The 17,209-nt window shown below is 65.5% G+C and overlaps 3 protein-coding genes and 1 pseudogene across 4 annotated transcripts; 3 read left to right on the top strand and 1 right to left on the bottom strand.

Annotated features, from left to right (window-relative positions):
- Positions 1 to 81: 81 nt before the first annotated feature.
- Positions 82 to 5,440, bottom strand: PMEL (premelanosome protein). Its single transcript, XM_065043540.1, has 12 exons — positions 5,281 to 5,440; positions 4,316 to 4,444; positions 4,084 to 4,230; positions 3,872 to 4,012; positions 3,640 to 3,801; positions 2,703 to 3,083; positions 2,363 to 2,614; positions 1,896 to 2,195; positions 1,718 to 1,811; positions 1,426 to 1,628; positions 1,263 to 1,350; positions 82 to 335 (listed from the first exon to the last, which is right to left on the bottom strand). The coding sequence occupies exons 1-12, from the start codon at positions 5,342 to 5,344 to the stop codon at positions 173 to 175; spliced, it is 2,124 nt and encodes a 707-aa protein (XP_064899612.1). The 5' UTR covers positions 5,345 to 5,440; the 3' UTR covers positions 82 to 172.
- Positions 5,441 to 6,416: 976 nt separating this feature from the next.
- Positions 6,417 to 12,268, top strand: CDK2 (cyclin dependent kinase 2). Of its 2 annotated transcripts, none has more exons than XM_065043559.1 (7): positions 6,417 to 6,726; positions 6,801 to 6,878; positions 7,612 to 7,732; positions 7,807 to 7,977; positions 8,055 to 8,156; positions 8,591 to 8,794; positions 12,059 to 12,268. In XM_065043559.1, exons 1-7 carry the CDS (start codon positions 6,611 to 6,613, stop codon positions 12,215 to 12,217), a joined length of 951 nt encoding a protein of 316 aa, XP_064899631.1. In that variant the 5' UTR covers positions 6,417 to 6,610; the 3' UTR covers positions 12,218 to 12,268. The 2 variants fall into 2 exon arrangements, with proteins under 2 accessions (XP_064899631.1, XP_064899632.1); XM_065043560.1 differs by lacking the exon at positions 12,059 to 12,268 and adding an exon at positions 8,888 to 9,356.
- On the top strand, positions 12,098 to 17,109 carry RAB5B (RAB5B, member RAS oncogene family). Its single transcript, XM_021298136.2, has 5 exons — positions 12,098 to 12,330; positions 14,001 to 14,152; positions 14,757 to 14,879; positions 14,984 to 15,077; positions 15,961 to 17,109. The coding sequence occupies exons 1-5, from the start codon at positions 12,168 to 12,170 to the stop codon at positions 16,074 to 16,076; spliced, it is 648 nt and encodes a 215-aa protein (XP_021153811.2). The 5' UTR covers positions 12,098 to 12,167; the 3' UTR covers positions 16,077 to 17,109.
- LOC135576723 (5S ribosomal RNA) lies at positions 12,985 to 13,103 on the top strand (annotated as a pseudogene).
- Positions 17,110 to 17,209: the final 100 nt, after the last annotated feature.

Consider the following 17,209-nt stretch of genomic DNA (forward strand, 5'->3'; position numbering starts at 1 on the left):
TGTGGTGATGGGGGGGGGCAGCGGGTTCAGCCCCCCCCACAAGACCCCCCCAGTCCCCCCAAAACACAACCAGGCGGAGGAACCAGTTGAGTCTTTAATATCGGGGGTGCTGTGTGTCCCCCCTCACAACCGCAGCCCCCCGGCTCCTGGGGGGGCGGCGCGGGGTCCCCCCTCAGACGGTGTTGGCGCGGAGCAGGGGGCTGCTCTCCCCGCTGGGGCCCCCCCCGAACGCCTGGCGGAACAGGAGCCGCAGGGCAGAGCCGGGGGGCAACCAGCCCCGCGAACGGGGGGGCGCGGGGGGGGCCACGGGCAGCAGCGGGGTGTACGTCACACGGCTGGGGGGGGAAAGGAGAAGAGGAGGGGTGGTGGTGGTGACCCCCCCCATGTCGTGGTGGTGGTGACCCCCCCCCAAGTCGTGGTGGTGACCCCCCCCCCCCCAAGCCGTGGTGGTGACCCCCCCCCCCCAAGTCGTGGTGGTGACCCCCCCAAAGCCGTGGTGGTGGCTCCCAGGACCTGATGGACCCCCATGCCATGGTGCCCCCCCCCTCCCCCAGAGCCTGTGGTGTCCCCTAAGTCCTGGTGTCCCCCCAGCCCATGGTGCCCCCCATCAGGTCCTGGTGTCCTCCCATCTATAGTGCCCCCCCCATATCCTGATGTCCCCCCCATATCCTGATGTCCCCCCCAAGCTCATGGTGTCCCCCAGTTCTTGGGGAACCCCCCAGCCCATGATGTCCCCCATATCCTGGTGTCCCCCCCAAGCCCATGGTGTCCCCCAGTTCTTGGGGAACCCCCCAGCCCATGATGCCCCCCAACCCATGGTGCCTCCCAAGTCCTGGGGATCCCCAGCCCATGGTGCCCCCCATCAGGTCCTGGTGTCCCCCCATCTATAGTGTCCCAACATCTATAGTGTTCCCCCCACCCCATGATGTCCCCCCCAAGCCCATGGTGCCCCCCAGGTCTTGGGGGACCCCCAGCCCATGATGGCCCCCCAACCCATGGTGCCTCCTAAGTCTTGGGGGATCCTCAGCCCATGGTGCCCCCCATGTCCTAGTGGATCCCAAGGCCTTGGTGGGCCCCCCTGCCCCCGCCCCATGCCATGATGTCCCCCCCAGGTCCTGGTGTCCCCCCCAGCCCATGATGTCCCCCCAGCCCATGATGTCCCCCCCACATCCTAGTGTCCCCCCAGGTCTTGGCGGACCCCCCACCCCATGATGTCCCCCCACATCCTGGTGCCCCCCCATGCCATGGTCACCCCCCCTCACCGGTACGTATATGCTGCGGTGCCCAGCGCAGCAGCGATCAGCACCAGCCCCACCACGAGCGTGGTCCTGCCGGCGGCGGGGACGTCACCTGCGGGGACAGCGCCAGCTCAGCACCCCCCACGTCCCCCTATGTCCCCTCCCACCCCCAACACCGCGGTCCCACCTCCCACGGCCACGCGGGCGCTGGCAACCGCCAGCCCGTTGGCGTTGGCCAGGGACACGTTGAGGCAGAAGACGCCGGAGCCGTTGAAGTCCTGGCGCAGGACGAGGTGACACCCGGGCGCCGCCGCCACCGCCGAGCACGTCTGCGCCTGCGCCGTCTGGCACTCGGCGTCCGCCACCACGGTGCAAACCTCCTCTGGGGGGCTGCGGAAGAGGGGGGGGGAGGGACAGGTCACCATGGCCCCCCCGCCGCGGTCCCCGTGCCCGTCCTGGTGTCACCGCCGTGTCCTCACCTCCCCTCGCATGTCACCGTCAGCTCCACACCACTCTCGCCGCTCGCCGCTGTCACCGGCACCACCTGCACGATGGCCACGCTCTCGATCCCCTCTGCAATGGGATGCGGTGTCGGGTGGGTTTGGCCCCTCTGGGACCCCCCAGGACCTCTGGGACCCCCCGGGACCCCCCACTCACGGACAATCTCCAGCTGGGTGGCGAAGGTGCCGTAGCGGTACAGGACGCAGCCGGTGGGCTCATCAGCCGGCGCCTGGCGCTTCACCAGCACCAGCGGCTCGGCGGTGGCCTCAGGGACAGCTGTGGGTCCAGATGTGCCACCAGTTGCGGATCCAGATGTGACGGTGGCCATGGATGCAGCTGTGTCCCCTGCAGTTGCTCCAGCTGTGACTTCAACCAGGATTCCAGTTGTGGTTCCTTCTGCGGATGCTGCCGTTGCGCCAGCTGTGGCTCCAGATGTGGTTCCAGATGTAACCGTATCTGAAGGATGTAAGGAAGAGGGTGGGGGAGGGCTGTGGTGACACCAACCCTTGGGGACATTATCAGTACCCAGATGTGGATCCAGATGTCGCCACATCTGACATCGGGAAGAGGCTGGGGAAGGGCTGTGGGGACACCAAGCCCTCGGGGACACTATCAGCACCCACCTGCAGCCGCCACCGTCCCCTGCGCAGCCGTGGGGACCGAGGTGACCAGCGTGTCCCCGGCCGCGGCCACCGAGGTGACCAGCTGGGGGTCGGTACCCGCCGAGGTGCTGAGCGCCGGGAGGACGGGGTCGGTGACCACGGGGACCGAGGGCTCGGTGACAGCGGGGGCCAAGGATTCGGTGACAGCCAGCTCCGATGGCGTGGCCACCGATCCCCCCGTGGGCTCCGCTGACGTGCCGGACCCTTCAGGTTCTGTGGGGACAGTGACGATGGGGAGGTGACCTGCGACACCCCGGGGACCCTCGTCACCCGCGGCGGGGGCTGCTCAGTGCTCCCTTACCGGTGCTGGTCACCCCGGCGGTGCTTCCCCCACCCGGCGTGGTGCCACCAGCGGGCTGCGTTGTCACCGAGGGCTGCGTGGTGGGGTCCCCGGCGGGGGCCACCGAGGTGCCGCAGGGGGTGATGGGGATGGCCGCCTGCAGCACCAGGCGGGCGGTGAAGGAGCCGGTGTCCAGGTAGGTGTGGGTGACGGTGGCGCTGCGGGAGATGAGCGTCCCGCTCTGGTCCCCGAAGTCCCAGGAGTAGGCGATGTCGGCGTGGCGCAGGTAGCCGCTGGGGTCGTGCAGCCGCACGGCAAAGGCCACCGCGCGGTTCCGCACGAAGCGCCCGGCGCCTGCCGCGTCCTGCACCTGCGTCACCTCCACCGCGAATGGCACCTGGTCTGCGTGGGGACAACGGGGACACCGTCAGGTCTTGCGGACCCATCGTGTCGCCGCTGCAAAGGGCGCCTGGTCTGGGTGGGGACAGGCAGGATGGTGTCAACTCATGTGTCCCCCTGCTGTCCACAGCCCTGGGGCCAACATGAATGGCACCTGGTCTGGTTGGGGACACACAGGACACCATCAGCTCATGTGTCCCCACTGTGTCCCCAACCCTGGCACCACCAAAAATGACACCTGGTCTGTTTGGGGACACACAGGACAACATCAACTCATGTGTCCCCTCCGTCCCCAGTCCTGATGCCACCATGAATGGCACATGGTCTGAGTCGGGACAACAGTGACACCATCAGCTCCTGTGTCCCCACCATGTCCCCCTCTGGTCCCAGCCCTGGCACCCACCGCAAGGGACACCCGGTTAGGTTGGGGACACACCAGGTCACACCCCCAGCCCTGGCACCACTGCAAAGGGCACCTGGTTGGGTTGGGGACACAGAGGCCACCATGAGCACCTGTGTCCCCACCTTGTCCCCCCGTGTCCCCAGCCCTGGCACCCACCGGTGATGCTGAACTGGGTGCTGGCACGGCCGATGGGGACGAACTTCTGGCGGCCGCGGTAATGGTAGACGACAACCTCCATGGTGTAGGAGCCCAGGGCCACCCCCGCTGTCCCCACCGTCAGCCGGGACGTGGCACCGTCCACCACCTGCCAGTAGCGCCCTGCGGAACCGGGGGGTCAGACATCGCTCTGGGGACCCCCCCGGACCCCCGTGGGAGCCATTGCCCTCACCCCACGTCCACCAGACATAGACAAATTTTTCACGCTTGTCCCAGGCGCTTTCGGGGAAGGGTTCCCCATCGGGGAAGACGCCGTCGGCACCATCAGCCGCCTGCTCCGGGAAAACGGGGTCCCCTTGGGTGACGCGGGTGCCTGCGGAGAGCGGACGGTGATGAGGCGGGTGCTGCGGGTTGGGGGGCACAGGGGGGTTTGGGGGTGCAGACCGTTGACGGTGCAGTTCTGGCTCCAGACGACGCGGCCGTCGGGCAGCACCGCCTGCGTGCCGGGGAAGCGGAGGGCGATGGAGAAGGTGGCGTCGGCGCCCGCCATGGTGGGAGCGTCGTTGCTGATGTCGAAGGTGACGTCGCCGCCTGCCAGGCACGGGATGTCACCCAGGGGTGTCACCCAGGGGTGTCACCCGAGGGTCACGCTACAAGTCCCTGGCCCCGCACTCACCTCGCCAGCAGTCCCGCTGCTGCGGTGTCCCCTCCTGCCACGGCCGGTACAGCCCCGTGTCCCAGCTGCGGAACGGCGCCGGCCGCCCGCTCCAGGGCTGTCCCCGGCCACCGCCACGGCCACCGGATCCTGCAGGACAAGGATGAGAGGGCATGTGTGGCACCCACACCAGTGACACCGCCGTGGGGCACCCAGCCAGGTGCCCCCAAGCCGCAGGGACCCCTGGGGACCCCGGCGGACACGTGACGGGCTGGGGCTGAGTGGCGCGTGGGGCAAAGCCCATCACATGGTGCCGGTGCTGCCCAAAGCCTTTTCATGTGATGCTCAGCTGAGCCGGTGCTGGCAGCCCCAGTGGGGGTGATTCCCCCATGGCCCCCACTCCCAGAGGCTGCCATAGCCACCCTGTGTCTCCCCATCATGGGGGCTGCCAAGTCTACCCTGTGACCCCCCCATTCTGGGGGCTGCCAAGTCTACCCTGTGACCCCCCCCATTCTGGGGGCTGCCAGGTCTACCCTATGGTCGACACCCCGCCCGGGGGGTTGCCAGGTCTACCCTGTGACCACCGCTTGCCAGGTACCCCCTGTGGCCCCACCCCACTCTCAGGGAGCTGTTGTGTCCCCTCCGTGTCCCTTCGCTCGCAGAAAGACGGGGCTCCCCCATTTACAGGCTGCATGGGGGTCCCCCCAATTTACAGAAGATGCACAGATGCAGATCCCCCCCCACATCCCACCACACTCCCGGGGGGGCTGTAAGTCCCCCGCAACACCCAGCAGAAGGACAGGGACCCCGCAATGACACCCCCCCCCCCCCCCGGCTCCCAAGCAGCCCCTCCAGGCAATTAGGGGGTCTCATCGTGCTCCCGATGGAATTTGGCTTTTAGGGGGCGTCCACTCCCACCCAAGTGCCTCGTAATCCCCTCCCATCCTGCACCCCCCTCAATCGCGTCCCCCCCAAACCCCACTTACGCCGCTGAGCAGCACCCAGGACCAGGAGGGTCCCCAAAACCGCCAGCACCCCCTGCACCCTCATGGTCACAAAGTCCTCGTTTCCCCCCCGCCTTCGGGCGCTGCCGGGGCCGGGGACACGGGGACGGCAGGATTTGAAGGGGCTTTCGTTTGCATAGTCCCACCCCAAAAGGGTGGGGGGACCCAGGTCCCCCCCGCTCAGTTGCGTGGGGGCACGTGTGTACACGTGTGTGCGGCCTCCGCTCGGCCCCGGTCACACGCCCCGGGGCCTTTTTGGGGGACACAGGGACCCCCCCAGCTTGGGGAGAGGATTTGGGGGTGTCACCCCCTGCTCAGCAAGTCCTGGTGGCCCCGGGGACATGGATTTGTCCCCATGTCCTGGGAGATGGGGATGGGGACGCACCAAGCCTGGGCCACCCTGTTGTGCACGATGGGGTGCAGGAGGACCCCGATTTCCCCCACATTGGGGACCCCAACCCTGCACACACGGGGGACCACCCCCACCCCGAGATGGACCCCCCGTCCCGCACACACGGGGGGACCCTGATCCCTCAGCCACAGAGGACCCAAGTCACACACAGACAGGGACCCCCGTCCCCCAGACGCCGGGGGACCCCGATTTTTCCTGCTGGGGGGGGGGCGCGTTTCCAGCTCCAAACCGGCCCCAGCCCGGGGGATCCCACCCGTGCCCGGGTCTGATTCCGTGGGACCGCGTGTATGGGACCGTGCCCGTGGGACGCCGTGTGCGGGACGGTGCCGGGACACCCCAAAAGCCCCGTGTGTGCCCCCCGCCGATGCCGCCGCGGCCCCCTCCGTGGGGCTGGTTCTGGGCCCGCGAGGGTTCCTCCGGTACCGCCCGCTGACCCAGGCGGGATCGGGCACAGACGGTTCCGGGACCCCCTCTCATGAACACCCCCCCCCCCCCCCCCCCCCCCCCCCCCCCCCCCAACCACGGTGCGGGATCAACCCCGCCGCCCCGCCCCGCGCGGGTGTGCCTATCGCTTTAAGGGATCTCCCGCGCCTCTCGCGACGTCACGGAGAGCCCAACCAATGGTAGGGCGCGGGGGGGGCGTGGCCGGCGGAAGGCGGGAAGCGGCGGGGGGGGTGGGCGGAGCCGCCGCCAACGTTGTTGCGCGATCGGGGGGGAAGCGGCGGCCGCGATCGTTCCACGCACCCGGGACCGCCCCCCCCCCCCTCCCTCCCAGGGACCCCCGGGGACACCCCCCCGCCCAACTTGGGGACAACACCACCCCCCCCTCCCCGCGGCCGCCCCGGACACTCCCCGGCCCGGGGTCCCCCCAACCGGGGGTCCCCCCGGAGCCGCCCCCCCATGGAGAACTTCCAGAAGGTGGAGAAGATCGGGGAGGGCACGTACGGGGTCGTGTACAAGGCCCGGAACAAGGTGACGGGGGAGGTGGTGGCGCTGAAGAAGATCCGGCTGGACACGTAAGTCCGGGGGGGTCCGGGGCCGGGGGGGCCACCGGGGAGGGGGCACCGGAGCTCAGCCCGTGTCCCCGCAGGGAAACCGAGGGTGTCCCCAGCACCGCCATCCGGGAGATCTCGCTGCTCAAGGAGCTTAATCACCCCAATATCGTCAAGTGAGCGGGGCCAGGGGGTTCCGGGGGGGCTGGGGGTGTCACAGCGTTAGTTCTGGCCCGGTGCTGCCTTGGGGGGGTCAGGGGGCCGTGGTGTGTCCCGTGGCTGTGGGGGGTCGTCACCATGGGGTGCTCTGGCCATGGGGGGGCTGTGGGGTGTCCCATGGCAGGGGGGTGACCGTGGGGTGCTGTGGCCATAGGGTGACCATAGCAATGGGGTGTCCCATGGCTGTGGGGTGACCATGGGGTGTCTGGTGGCCATGGGGAGATGTGGGGTGTCCCGTGGCTGTGGGGGGTCGTGACCATGGGTTGCTGTGGCCATGGGGTGTCTGGGGGGGGATGTGGGGTGTCCCATGGCTGTGGGGTGACTGTGGGGGGTTGTGGGGTGCCCCATGGCTGGGGGGGGACTGTGGGTTGCTGTGGCCATGGGGTGACCATAGCAGTGGGGTGTCTGGTGGCCATGGAGGGCTGTGGGGTGTCCCATGGCTGTGGGGTGACTATGGGTTGCTGTGGCCATGGGGTGACCATAGCAATGGGGTGTCTGGTGGTCGTGGAGGGTTGTGGGGTGTCTGGTGGCCATGGGGTGTCTGGTGGCCATGGGGTGTCTGGTGGCCATGGGGTGACTACAGCAACGGGGTGTCCTATGGCTGTGGGGTTGCCTGTGGGGGACCGCGGGGTGTCCCGTGGCCACGGGGTGCCCGTGGCCCAGGCGCTGCCCCCCTTTTGCCCCCCCCAGGCTGCTGGACGTGATCCACACGGAGAACAAGCTCTACCTGGTCTTCGAGTTCCTGCACCAGGACCTGAAGAAGTTCATGGACTCGGCCTCCATCAGCGGCATCGCGCTGCCCCTCATCAAGGTGTGGGGGGTCCCAGCCTCGGGTGGGGGGCACTCCTGGCCCCCCCATCCCCGCTGACCCCCCCGTCCCCGCAGAGCTACCTGTTCCAGCTGCTGCAGGGGCTGGCGTTCTGCCACGCTCACCGCGTGCTGCACCGCGACCTCAAGCCCCAGAACCTGCTCATCAACGCCGACGGCGCCATCAAGCTGGCGGATTTCGGGCTGGCCCGCGCCTTCGGGGTGCCCGTGCGCACCTACACCCACGAGGTGGGTGCCGGGGGGGGCGTGGGGGGCGGTTTGGGGGGGACACGGTGCCCATGGCGTGTCCCTTGTCCCTACGGCAGGTGGTGACGCTTTGGTACCGAGCCCCCGAGATCCTGCTGGGCTGCAAGTACTACTCGACAGCTGTTGACATCTGGAGCTTGGGCTGCATCTTTGCCGAGATGGTGAGTGATGGGCAGGGGGTGCACGGCCCCCCTGGACCCCCCCCCGCCCCGGGGTGACACCGGGGTCACCACACATCGGGGTGTCCCCCGCATCCGTGGCGGTGACGCCGCTGCGGCTCAGCCCTGGCGTCACCGGGAATAAAGGGGCTTTGTGGGCGCGGGGGGGGGGGGCCCACGTGAGCCCCCCCAGAGGTCAGCGTCACGCGCCACCACCCGGGGAGGGGGGGGGGAAACGGGGTCACGAGGGGCCAGCGTGAGGGCTCACGGGGTGGGGGGGGCCGCATGTGACCCCCCCCTATGCAGGGGGACCCATCCGCTCTGCGCTTCGCCACCAAAAGGGCAGGACGTCCCGGGTGCCGCCAACACCCCCGGGGGGACCCGGTTCTTTGCGGGGGTGTCACGGTGACCCCCCTCTGTGTGACCCCGCCCCCCAGATCACCCGCCGCGCGCTGTTCCCGGGGGACTCGGAGATCGACCAGCTGTTCCGCATCTTCCGCACGCTGGGGACGCCGGACGAGGCCGCCTGGCCCGGGGTCACCGCCATGCCCGACTACAAGCCCAGCTTCCCCAAGTGGGCCCGGCAGGACTTCGGCAAAGTCGTGCCCCCCCTGGACGAGGAGGGGCGGAAGCTGCTGGCGGTGAGAAAATTGGGGTGGGGGGGAATGAAATTTGGGGGGGGGTCGGGGGTTTTTGGGACCCCCCCCCCTCCTCACTGTCCCCTCGTCCCCCAGCAAATGCTGCACTACGACCCCAACAAGCGCATCTCGGCCAAGGCGGCGCTGGGACACCCCTTCTTCCGCGATGTCACCAGGGCTGTCCCCCACCTGCGGCTCTGAGCGTCACCCCCCCCCCCCCCCCCCACCCTGTATGAGGGGGTCCCAGCTCACTCTGTGCCCCCATCGCTGCGCTGGGAGAGGTGACGGCTGTCCTGGGGGGCTCGGGACCCTCCCCACACCCCAACCCGGGATAGGGTGTGGGGACCCCCCCCCCGCCACAGCGAGGTGCCCCCCCCCGCCTCGCCTGGACTTTCGGCACTTACAGCCCCCCGGGGGGGCCCTGGGAGCGGCGCTTTGGGGGGGGGGTGAGCACCTTTGTCCCCCCATCCTCCTCCTATTATTGGGGGGTCGATGGGGGGGTCCCCTGCAGCGCCCCCCCCGCGGTTTCTTCGATTTTTTGTAACTTCTGCAATTTTGTACCCAACATCCGACTCTGTGTCTGAGGCCTGGGGGGGGAGGGTGGGGGCCCACACCCCTGTCACCGTCACCCCACAGGGTCTGTCCCATGTGTGCGTGTCCCCCCCCCCAACAAAGGTGTCCGGGGGACCCCCAGTGGTGCCCAGACCCCCCCCCCAGACCCTATGGTCCCACACGGGTCTTATCGGTGGCTCTACATAGCCCCATATGTGTCCCCCCCAACCACTATATGTCCCCATAGGAGCCCCCAGCGCCCCCTCCACCTTCGCCCCGCCCACCGTCGTGAGGCTCCGCCCACCGCCACACCCTGGAGTGGCCACGCCTACCGCCGCTCTGGAGCGCCGTGATTGGCCGAGCCGGGCCCCGCCCCCCCAGACGAGGGCGCTGCCGCCACGGGGTCCGAGGTCGCGGCTCCCGAGCTGCCAATCACGGAGAGCGGCGCCTGTGATTGGCCGCGAGGCACCGCCCAGCGGGCGCGCCACTCATCGCGCCGCTGGCCTCGGGCTGGTCGGCCTGGGCGCTTTCTGCCCTGTGATTGGGCAGCGAGCCGGTGTCCTGCGTTTAATTGGCTTCCGCCCCTGCGGGGTTCCTCCCCCTTAAGTCACCTTATTTGTTGTTGGTGCCGCCCCCATACTCGACAGCGCTTCCTGTTGGCCTCGCTCCCCTTCACTCACTTTAAACCCCGCCTCTTTCGTGACGTCCAGCTTGACCATTGGCCAGCCGCTCCCTTCGCGCCCATTGGCTTCGAGGCGCTGCCCATCCGCCCCTTCCCCGCCGTCAACTGGCTCTCCTATGCGGGGCGGGACAGCGACGCGCTCTCCGCTTTTCCCATTGGCTCAGCCGAGCGGAAGGGGCGAGCCCGCCACCCCGCTGCTAGCCGTCGATTGGTGGACCCGCCTCTTAATCCCGCCCCGCGCCAGGAGGGTTTGGTTGAGCTGCTGTTTGTGCGCTCGGGGGCCGCGACGGGCCGGGCCGAGGTACCGGGGGGGCCGGGCCGGGACCGGGCGGCTCCGGGGGGCGGCTCCGGGGGCCGCGGGAGCTCCGGGGCGGCGCCGGGGTCCGGGCGGGACTCGCGGCGCCGTGCGGGGCCGGGGGAGGAGCGGCGGGCCGGGCCGTGTCCCCCTGACCGGGGCTGCCGGGAGCTGGATGCCCGCAGCCCGCGCGGCTCGGCCGCCCCCGGAGCCGTGGGGGTCTCGGTCCTTTCGGGGGGCGCCCTGTGTCACGTGGTTCCCGGTGTCACCGAGGCGCTGCTGTGGGGGTCCATGACCCCCCCAGGTGTGCGGGCTCCGGTGTCAAACCCGCCCGTTTGGGGAGCGGGGGAGGGAGCGACGGAGCCCCCGGCTCTGCCCCGGGGGGGGCTGCGGGGCTCCCGTGTCCCGCACCCCCCCGTGTCGGCACCCGGGGCTCCGTCCCGCACCTGCTTGTGCTCCGGACCCGCTGCCGGGCGGGGGTGACACGGGGGGACCCCCCGACGCTGCTGGGGACCCATGGACGCTGCTTGGACCCCCCGGTGCTGCTGGGGACCCACGGATGCTGCTCTGCGCCCCCCCCCCAGAAGACCCTTCGCTTGGGAGCGATTCCAAGAGCCATGGGGCGACAGTACGGGGCTTGGCAGCTCTACCGGCTCCGTTTGCAAACACTGGGAACCCCCATAACGGGACCCTGCAGCACCCACCGGGTGAATCCGCATCGGGCTGAGCCCTCGAATGTGGTTGGGATGGGGTGGGAAGGGGGTTAACGCAGCCGGGATGTCCCAACCCTTCCCAGCCGGGAATCCGCGGCTCCCGGTGCTGCCCTCGGTGTTCCCGGTGCTGCCCTCGGTGTTCCCGGTGTTGTTCTCGGTGTTCCCGGTGCCATCGGGGGTCCCAGATGGAGCGAGGGGGCTCCGTGGGGCTCCCCGAACCTCGTTGGGCACCGGGGGAGCCTTTTGCTGCCTCCCTGGGACGGGGGGTTCATCCTGGTTCTTAAATCTCGCTCGTGGCGATCATCGCTGCGCCAAAAAGAGCCGTGGGGTTCTATAGATCGGCGCAGCCGTTGAGTTTCACCTGGTGCCGTGATGGTTTGGGGGGGAAAATCCCCTTGTCCTGGGGGGGCTGCGGCTTGTCTGGACCCCCAGATGGTCTGTAAGGAGCTGAATTTGGGTGATCTCATCTTAATCCCTTGGTGGAGCCGGAGGAGGATGGAGAGAACATTTGGGGTGCTGGAGTGAGTTCGGAGAAGGGAACGGAGCTGGGGAATGGGGTTGAGGTTGGAAATTAGGGAGAATTTATCCATTAAAGGGCTGTTGGGAATTGGAACAGGTTGCCCAGGGCAGTGCTGGAGTCACCATCCCTGGGCGGGGTTTAAAAGGTGTTTAGACGAGGTTTAGGTTTAGTGCTGGGGTTGGGTTCTAGTTGGATCGATGATCCTGAGGGTCTGTTCCAACCGAAATGATTCTGTGATTCGATGAAATGAAGGTGATGCTGGAGAAACTGGGAAAACAACTGGTAGAAGAGGAAACAGCCTCGTGTTGCACCAGGGGAGGCTGAGGGGGCACATTTGGGGTGATTTCTGCCCCAAAGGGCTGTGGGGTGTTGAACAGGCTGTAGTGGAGTCACCATCCCTTTGGGGGTCGAACACACGACGTTCTTGGGGTTGTTTAGTGATGGTGAACGGTTAGACTCAATCTTTGGTGTTTTCCACCCAAAATCTCCCCTCTGCCCCCCCCAGGACAGCCGAGCGCACCCCAGCCCCGCACCCAGCGACCCCTCGGTGCCTTCCCGGCTCTCCGGTTCCCGGGGCGCGCGGCGCCGGCAGCAGCGGCAGGAGCGACCAGGCCATGAGCAGCCGAGGAGCCGCCCGGCCGAACGGGCAGTCCCAGCCCAGTAAGATCTGCCAGTTCAAACTGGTGCTACTGGGCGAGTCGGCGGTGGGGAAATCCAGCCTGGTGCTGCGCTTCGTCAAGGGCCAGTTCCACGAGTACCAGGAGAGCACCATCGGCGGTGAGTCGCACGCGGTTGTACCCCGTGCCGGTTGAACCGCCCCTTAAATCTGAACCCCCGTGGGGGGGTCACTGGGGGACACCCCGACTTGCACATCAACACGGGTTCCACCAAAACGAATCCCCGCGCCGCTCTGGGAGCGCGTTGGGTCTCAACCGAGAGGCTCGCGGCGTTAGGAAACGCCCCGCCGTTGTTTTTAAGGCCGTTTCGATGTGTTTTTACAATATAACGATGTGGTTTATCGGTGTTGAGCATCACTGAGCGCTGTCCCGTGGTCTCGATGCGTTAGCATCAGCGGGAGCGGATTACGAGCTGCGTTAGGGGCCAAATGAAATAACCTAATGAAATTGAACAAGGGAAAGCGTAGAGTCCTGCATCTGGGCAGGAACAAGCCCAGGTTCCAGTATAGGTTGGGAAATTACATATTAGAGAGCAGCGTAGGGGAAAGGGAGCTGGGGGTCCTTGGGACAGCAGGGTGACCATGAGCCAGCACTGGCCCTTGTGGCCAGGAAGCCAATGGTACCTGGGGTGGGTTAGAAGGGGGGGTCAGTATGTCAGAGAGGTTCTCCTGCCCCTCTGCTCTGCCCTTGAGAAAAGGGATTAGTTCAGATACTATCAGGATATACTTGGGGAACATATATATATGTATATAATATACACAGCCATAGCACCCTGAGAATGCCCCATCTCATCTGATCTTGGAAGCTAAGCAGGGTCGGGCCCGGTCAGTACTTGGATGGGAGACCAGCTGGGAATCCCGGGTGCTGTGGGCTGAGCCAGCACTGGCCCTTGTGGCCAGGAAGCCAATGGGACCTGGGGTGGGTTAGAAGGGGGGGGTCAGTAGGTCAGAGAGGTTCTCCTGCCCCTCTGCTCTGCCCTGGGGAGACCACACCTGGAATCTTGTGTCCAGCTGTGGCCCCTCAGTTCCAGCAGGACAGGGAACTGCTGCAGAGAGTCCAGCGCAGCCACCAAGATGCTGGAGGGAGTGGAGCATCTCCCGTGTGAGGAAAGGCTGAGGGAGCTGGGGCTCTGGAGCTGGACAAGAGGAGACTGAGGGGGGACTCATTCCTGGGGATCAAGATGGAAAGGGGGAGTGTCAGGAGGATGGAGCCAGGCTCTTCTGGTGACAACCAGTGACAGGACAAGGGGCAATGGGTGCAAACTGGAACACAGGGGGTTCTGCTTAAATCTGAGCAGAAACTTGTTCCTGGTGAGGGTGGCAGAGCCTGGCCCAGGCTGCCCAGGGGGTTGTGGAGTCTCCTTCTCTGCAGACATTCCAACCCGCCTGGTTCCTGTGTAACCTCATCTGGGTGTTCCTGCTCCATGGGGGGATTGCACTGGATGAGCTTTGAGGTCCCTTCCAATCCCAAACACACTGTGATACTGTGAAATGAACGTATTTCAGTTCATTTTCAAAGGCTTTTAATTGCGGTGGTGTAACCCGCAGCTCACAAGCATCGTGGAGATTTGGTTTGGAGCAAAACACCGACCCCCCTAATCTATGTGATTTTGTCACAATGTCACTGACGCCTCCTCCACCAACCGGTCCCGCTGAGGGGTCGGGGTGTCCCCAGCTCTGCATTTGGGGTGTGGAAGGTCCCCGCTGCGCATTGGGGTGAGCGGGGCGATGCTAACGCTGTTGGTTTTGGTTCCCCCCCCCCACTCCACAGCCGCGTTTCTCACACAATCCGTCTGCCTGGACGACACGACGGTGAAGTTCGAGATCTGGGACACGGCCGGGCAGGAGCGGTACCACAGCCTGGCCCCCATGTACTACCGGGGGGCTCAGGCCGCCATCGTGGTCTACGACATCACCAACCAGGTGGGGACAGACTCACGGACAGGTTGGGGGTCACCCACTCGCTCCCCTCCCCGTGTTTCGGTCTGTGCCCGTCGCCCCTCCTGACAAAGTTGGGTCCATCATCTCAAGATGTTTCTCACATCAACACGGTCCCTCTCGGCTTCTCCGCGGCTCTCACGTCTTTTCCTGCTCAGGAAGATGCTCCAGAGCCCCCAGTGTCTTTGGCTCGTGGAATCACTGAATCATTTTGGGTGGAAAAGCCCAAAGATCGAGTCCAACTGTTACCCTGACGCTGTCATTAAAGTGTCCCCTCGTCTGTTCAACCCCCCAGGGATGGTGACTCCACCACTGCCCTGCGCAGCCTGTTCAATGCCCAATGACCCTTTAATTAATACATTTTCCCTAATTTCCAACCTCAACCTCCTTCCCCAGCTCCACTGCCCTTCATTGAACTCATCTTGCTCAGGGTTCACTCTGTCCCTTCATTCATTAATTAACCAATTAAACAAGCAGCACTGTGGTTAAACCCCATGGTAGCAAAACCCATGCGGCTCCGGGGGTGCTGGTGTCTTGGGGGGGGGTCTCTATGTCCCCCCCCTTGTGCTGACCCCCCCATAATTTGCAGGAAACCTTCGCGCGCGCCAAGACCTGGGTGAAGGAGCTGCAGCGCCAGGCCAGCCCCAGCATCGTCATCGCCCTGGCCGGCAACAAGGCCGACCTGGCCAGCAAGCGCATGGTGGAGTACGAGGTGAGTGTCACCCCCCCCGGGGGACGCTGTCACCTCCTGTCCCCGTCCCCGTCCCCACCCTGGTGGGGGAATTCGGTAACCAGACCCTCGCCCGTCTCTTGTAGGAGGCGCAGGCGTACGCCGACGACAACAGCCTCTTGTTCATGGAGACGTCGGCCAAGACGGCCATGAACGTCAACGATCTCTTCTTGGCCATCGGTGAGGGGATGGGGGCGTTTGAGGGGGGTTTTGAGGGTTGAGGGGGGGTCTGCACAGGGTCCACAGCAGTTTTGGGGGGGCCAAGCAGAGCTGGAGCTTGTTCACTCAAAGAGCTCGAAGGAAACGGCTCCTCGTCCCCAGGGAGGGTTGTTGGCCATGAACATCACCAACATCTTGTTGGCCATCAGGGAGGGGTTTTGGGGGGGTCTAGCCGAGGTCCAGAGGGGTTTTTAGGGGGGCCAAGCAAAGCTGGAACCTTTTTCCTCCAAGAGTTTGAAGGAAACGGCTCCTCATCCCCAGGGAGGGTTGTTGGCCATGAACATCAATGACCTCTTGGCCATCAATGAGGGCCAGGGGGGAACCAGGGAGGGGTTTTGGGGGTCTACCCAAAGTCCAGAGGGATTTCTGGGGGGCTGAACTGAACTGGAGCCTCTTCCCTCTGAGAAATGGAAGGAAACGGCTCCTCATCCCCAGGGAGGGTTGTTGGCCATGAACATCAATGACCTCTTGGCCATCAATGAGGGACCAAGGAGGGGTTTTGGGGGGTCTGCCTGAGGTCCAGAGGGGTTTTGGGGGGGCCAAGCAGAGCTGGAGCCTTTTCCCTCCAAGAGCTCGAAGGAAACAGCTTCTCAATCCCTAGAGGGGGTTGTTGGCCATCACCAACATCTTGTTGGCCATCAATGACCTCTTGGCCATCAGTGAGGGGCCAAGGAGGGGTTTTGGGGGGTCTGCCCAAGGTCCAGAGGGGTTTTGGGGGGGCCAAGCAGAGCTGGAGCCTTTTCCCTCCCAGAGCTCGAAGGTAACGGCTCCTCAGCCCTGGGGAGGCTCCGTGACCGCGGTGAACGTCACCATCCCCATCACCCCCATTTTTCCCCCCCCATAGCCAAGAAGCTGCCAAAGACGGAGCCGCAGAGCACGGGGGGCGCCGGGGGCCGCAGCCGGGGGGTCGACCTGCACGAGCAGAACCCGCAGAGCCGGAGCCAGTGCTGTAGCAACTGAGGAAGACCCCGGAGCGCCCCCCCCCACCCAAAATAAACCCTCCCTCCTTTAACGGCACTTTTTAACGCTTCGAAACCGCCACCAGACACCGTCAGCACCGAGAGCCGCCGGGGACTTAACGTCGAGAAACCAACAGAGGACGACAAACTCTTCTTCACTTTGTATTATAGGTGCAAATAGCGCCCTGATATTCTCATTTTTGGTTCGTTTTGGGGTTGTTTTGTTGGTTTTTTTTCTCCCTTCATCATCTTCCCGCCCACGCCCCCCTCTGCTATTTCACGTTGGACAAACCGGAGACCCCGGAAAACTCGGGGTTCTGTCGTGGATTCCTTTATAATTTGTATTATTTTGGGTTTGTTTCCCCCCCCCCACCACCGTTTCTCCCATTTTGCTGCCGGGGGGAGAAAAGCTGCAGCGTCCTCAATTTCTTCCCGGGTGGCCTTTGTTGTTTTTTGCTGGAGGATCGGACGTGCCTGGGGGTGTTTTATGGGGGGGGGGGGTACCCCTGTACCCCGTGCCCCCTCCCCGATCTCTGGTTTGCACTTTACTCCTGGAAATACCCCCATTTTGGGGTGGTTTTTCCTTTGGTCCTGGGCGGGGGGGGGCGGGGGATGCTGGGGTTGTGGGGTGGAGGGACCCGTCCCCAATGAAACCCCCCCCTAGGGGGGGTGGGCAGAGAAACCCCCTCCCCACCCCCCACAGGCAACGGCTTGGGCTTTGTTTTACTTTGGGGTGGGGTCCGGTTGGCGGAGCCCCCCCCCCATAATATTGATGACTCTTTAACCAGGGTGTGTGGGGACCCCGAGCGGTGACCCCCATCCCCCCGCGCCCCCCACCCCAGACCAAACGGGGGACGCTGCAGCTTTTCTCGCTCTTTCTCGCTTCTTCTCCCATAATTATTCCTCTTTGGGTTTTAAGTTTGTTTTCTTTGAGAAAGCTCCTCCGTCGCATTCGAATAACAAATCATGATAACAGAACTCAACAACCGCTGTATTTAATGTAAGTAAACGAGAAAAAAATTGAAGGAAAACAAGGTCCTTGTTGGATTTTGGGGCGGGGGGGGTTGACTTTGGCTTCGCGACGCCTCCCGCCCGCTGCCACCAGCCCCTGAGACGCCCCCGCCTTGCCCCGAT

The sequence above is a fragment of the Columba livia genome, chromosome 29, assembly GCF_036013475.1.
Source record: "Columba livia isolate bColLiv1 breed racing homer chromosome 29, bColLiv1.pat.W.v2, whole genome shotgun sequence".
In the NCBI taxonomy this organism is placed as follows: Eukaryota; Metazoa; Chordata; class Aves; order Columbiformes; family Columbidae; genus Columba; species Columba livia.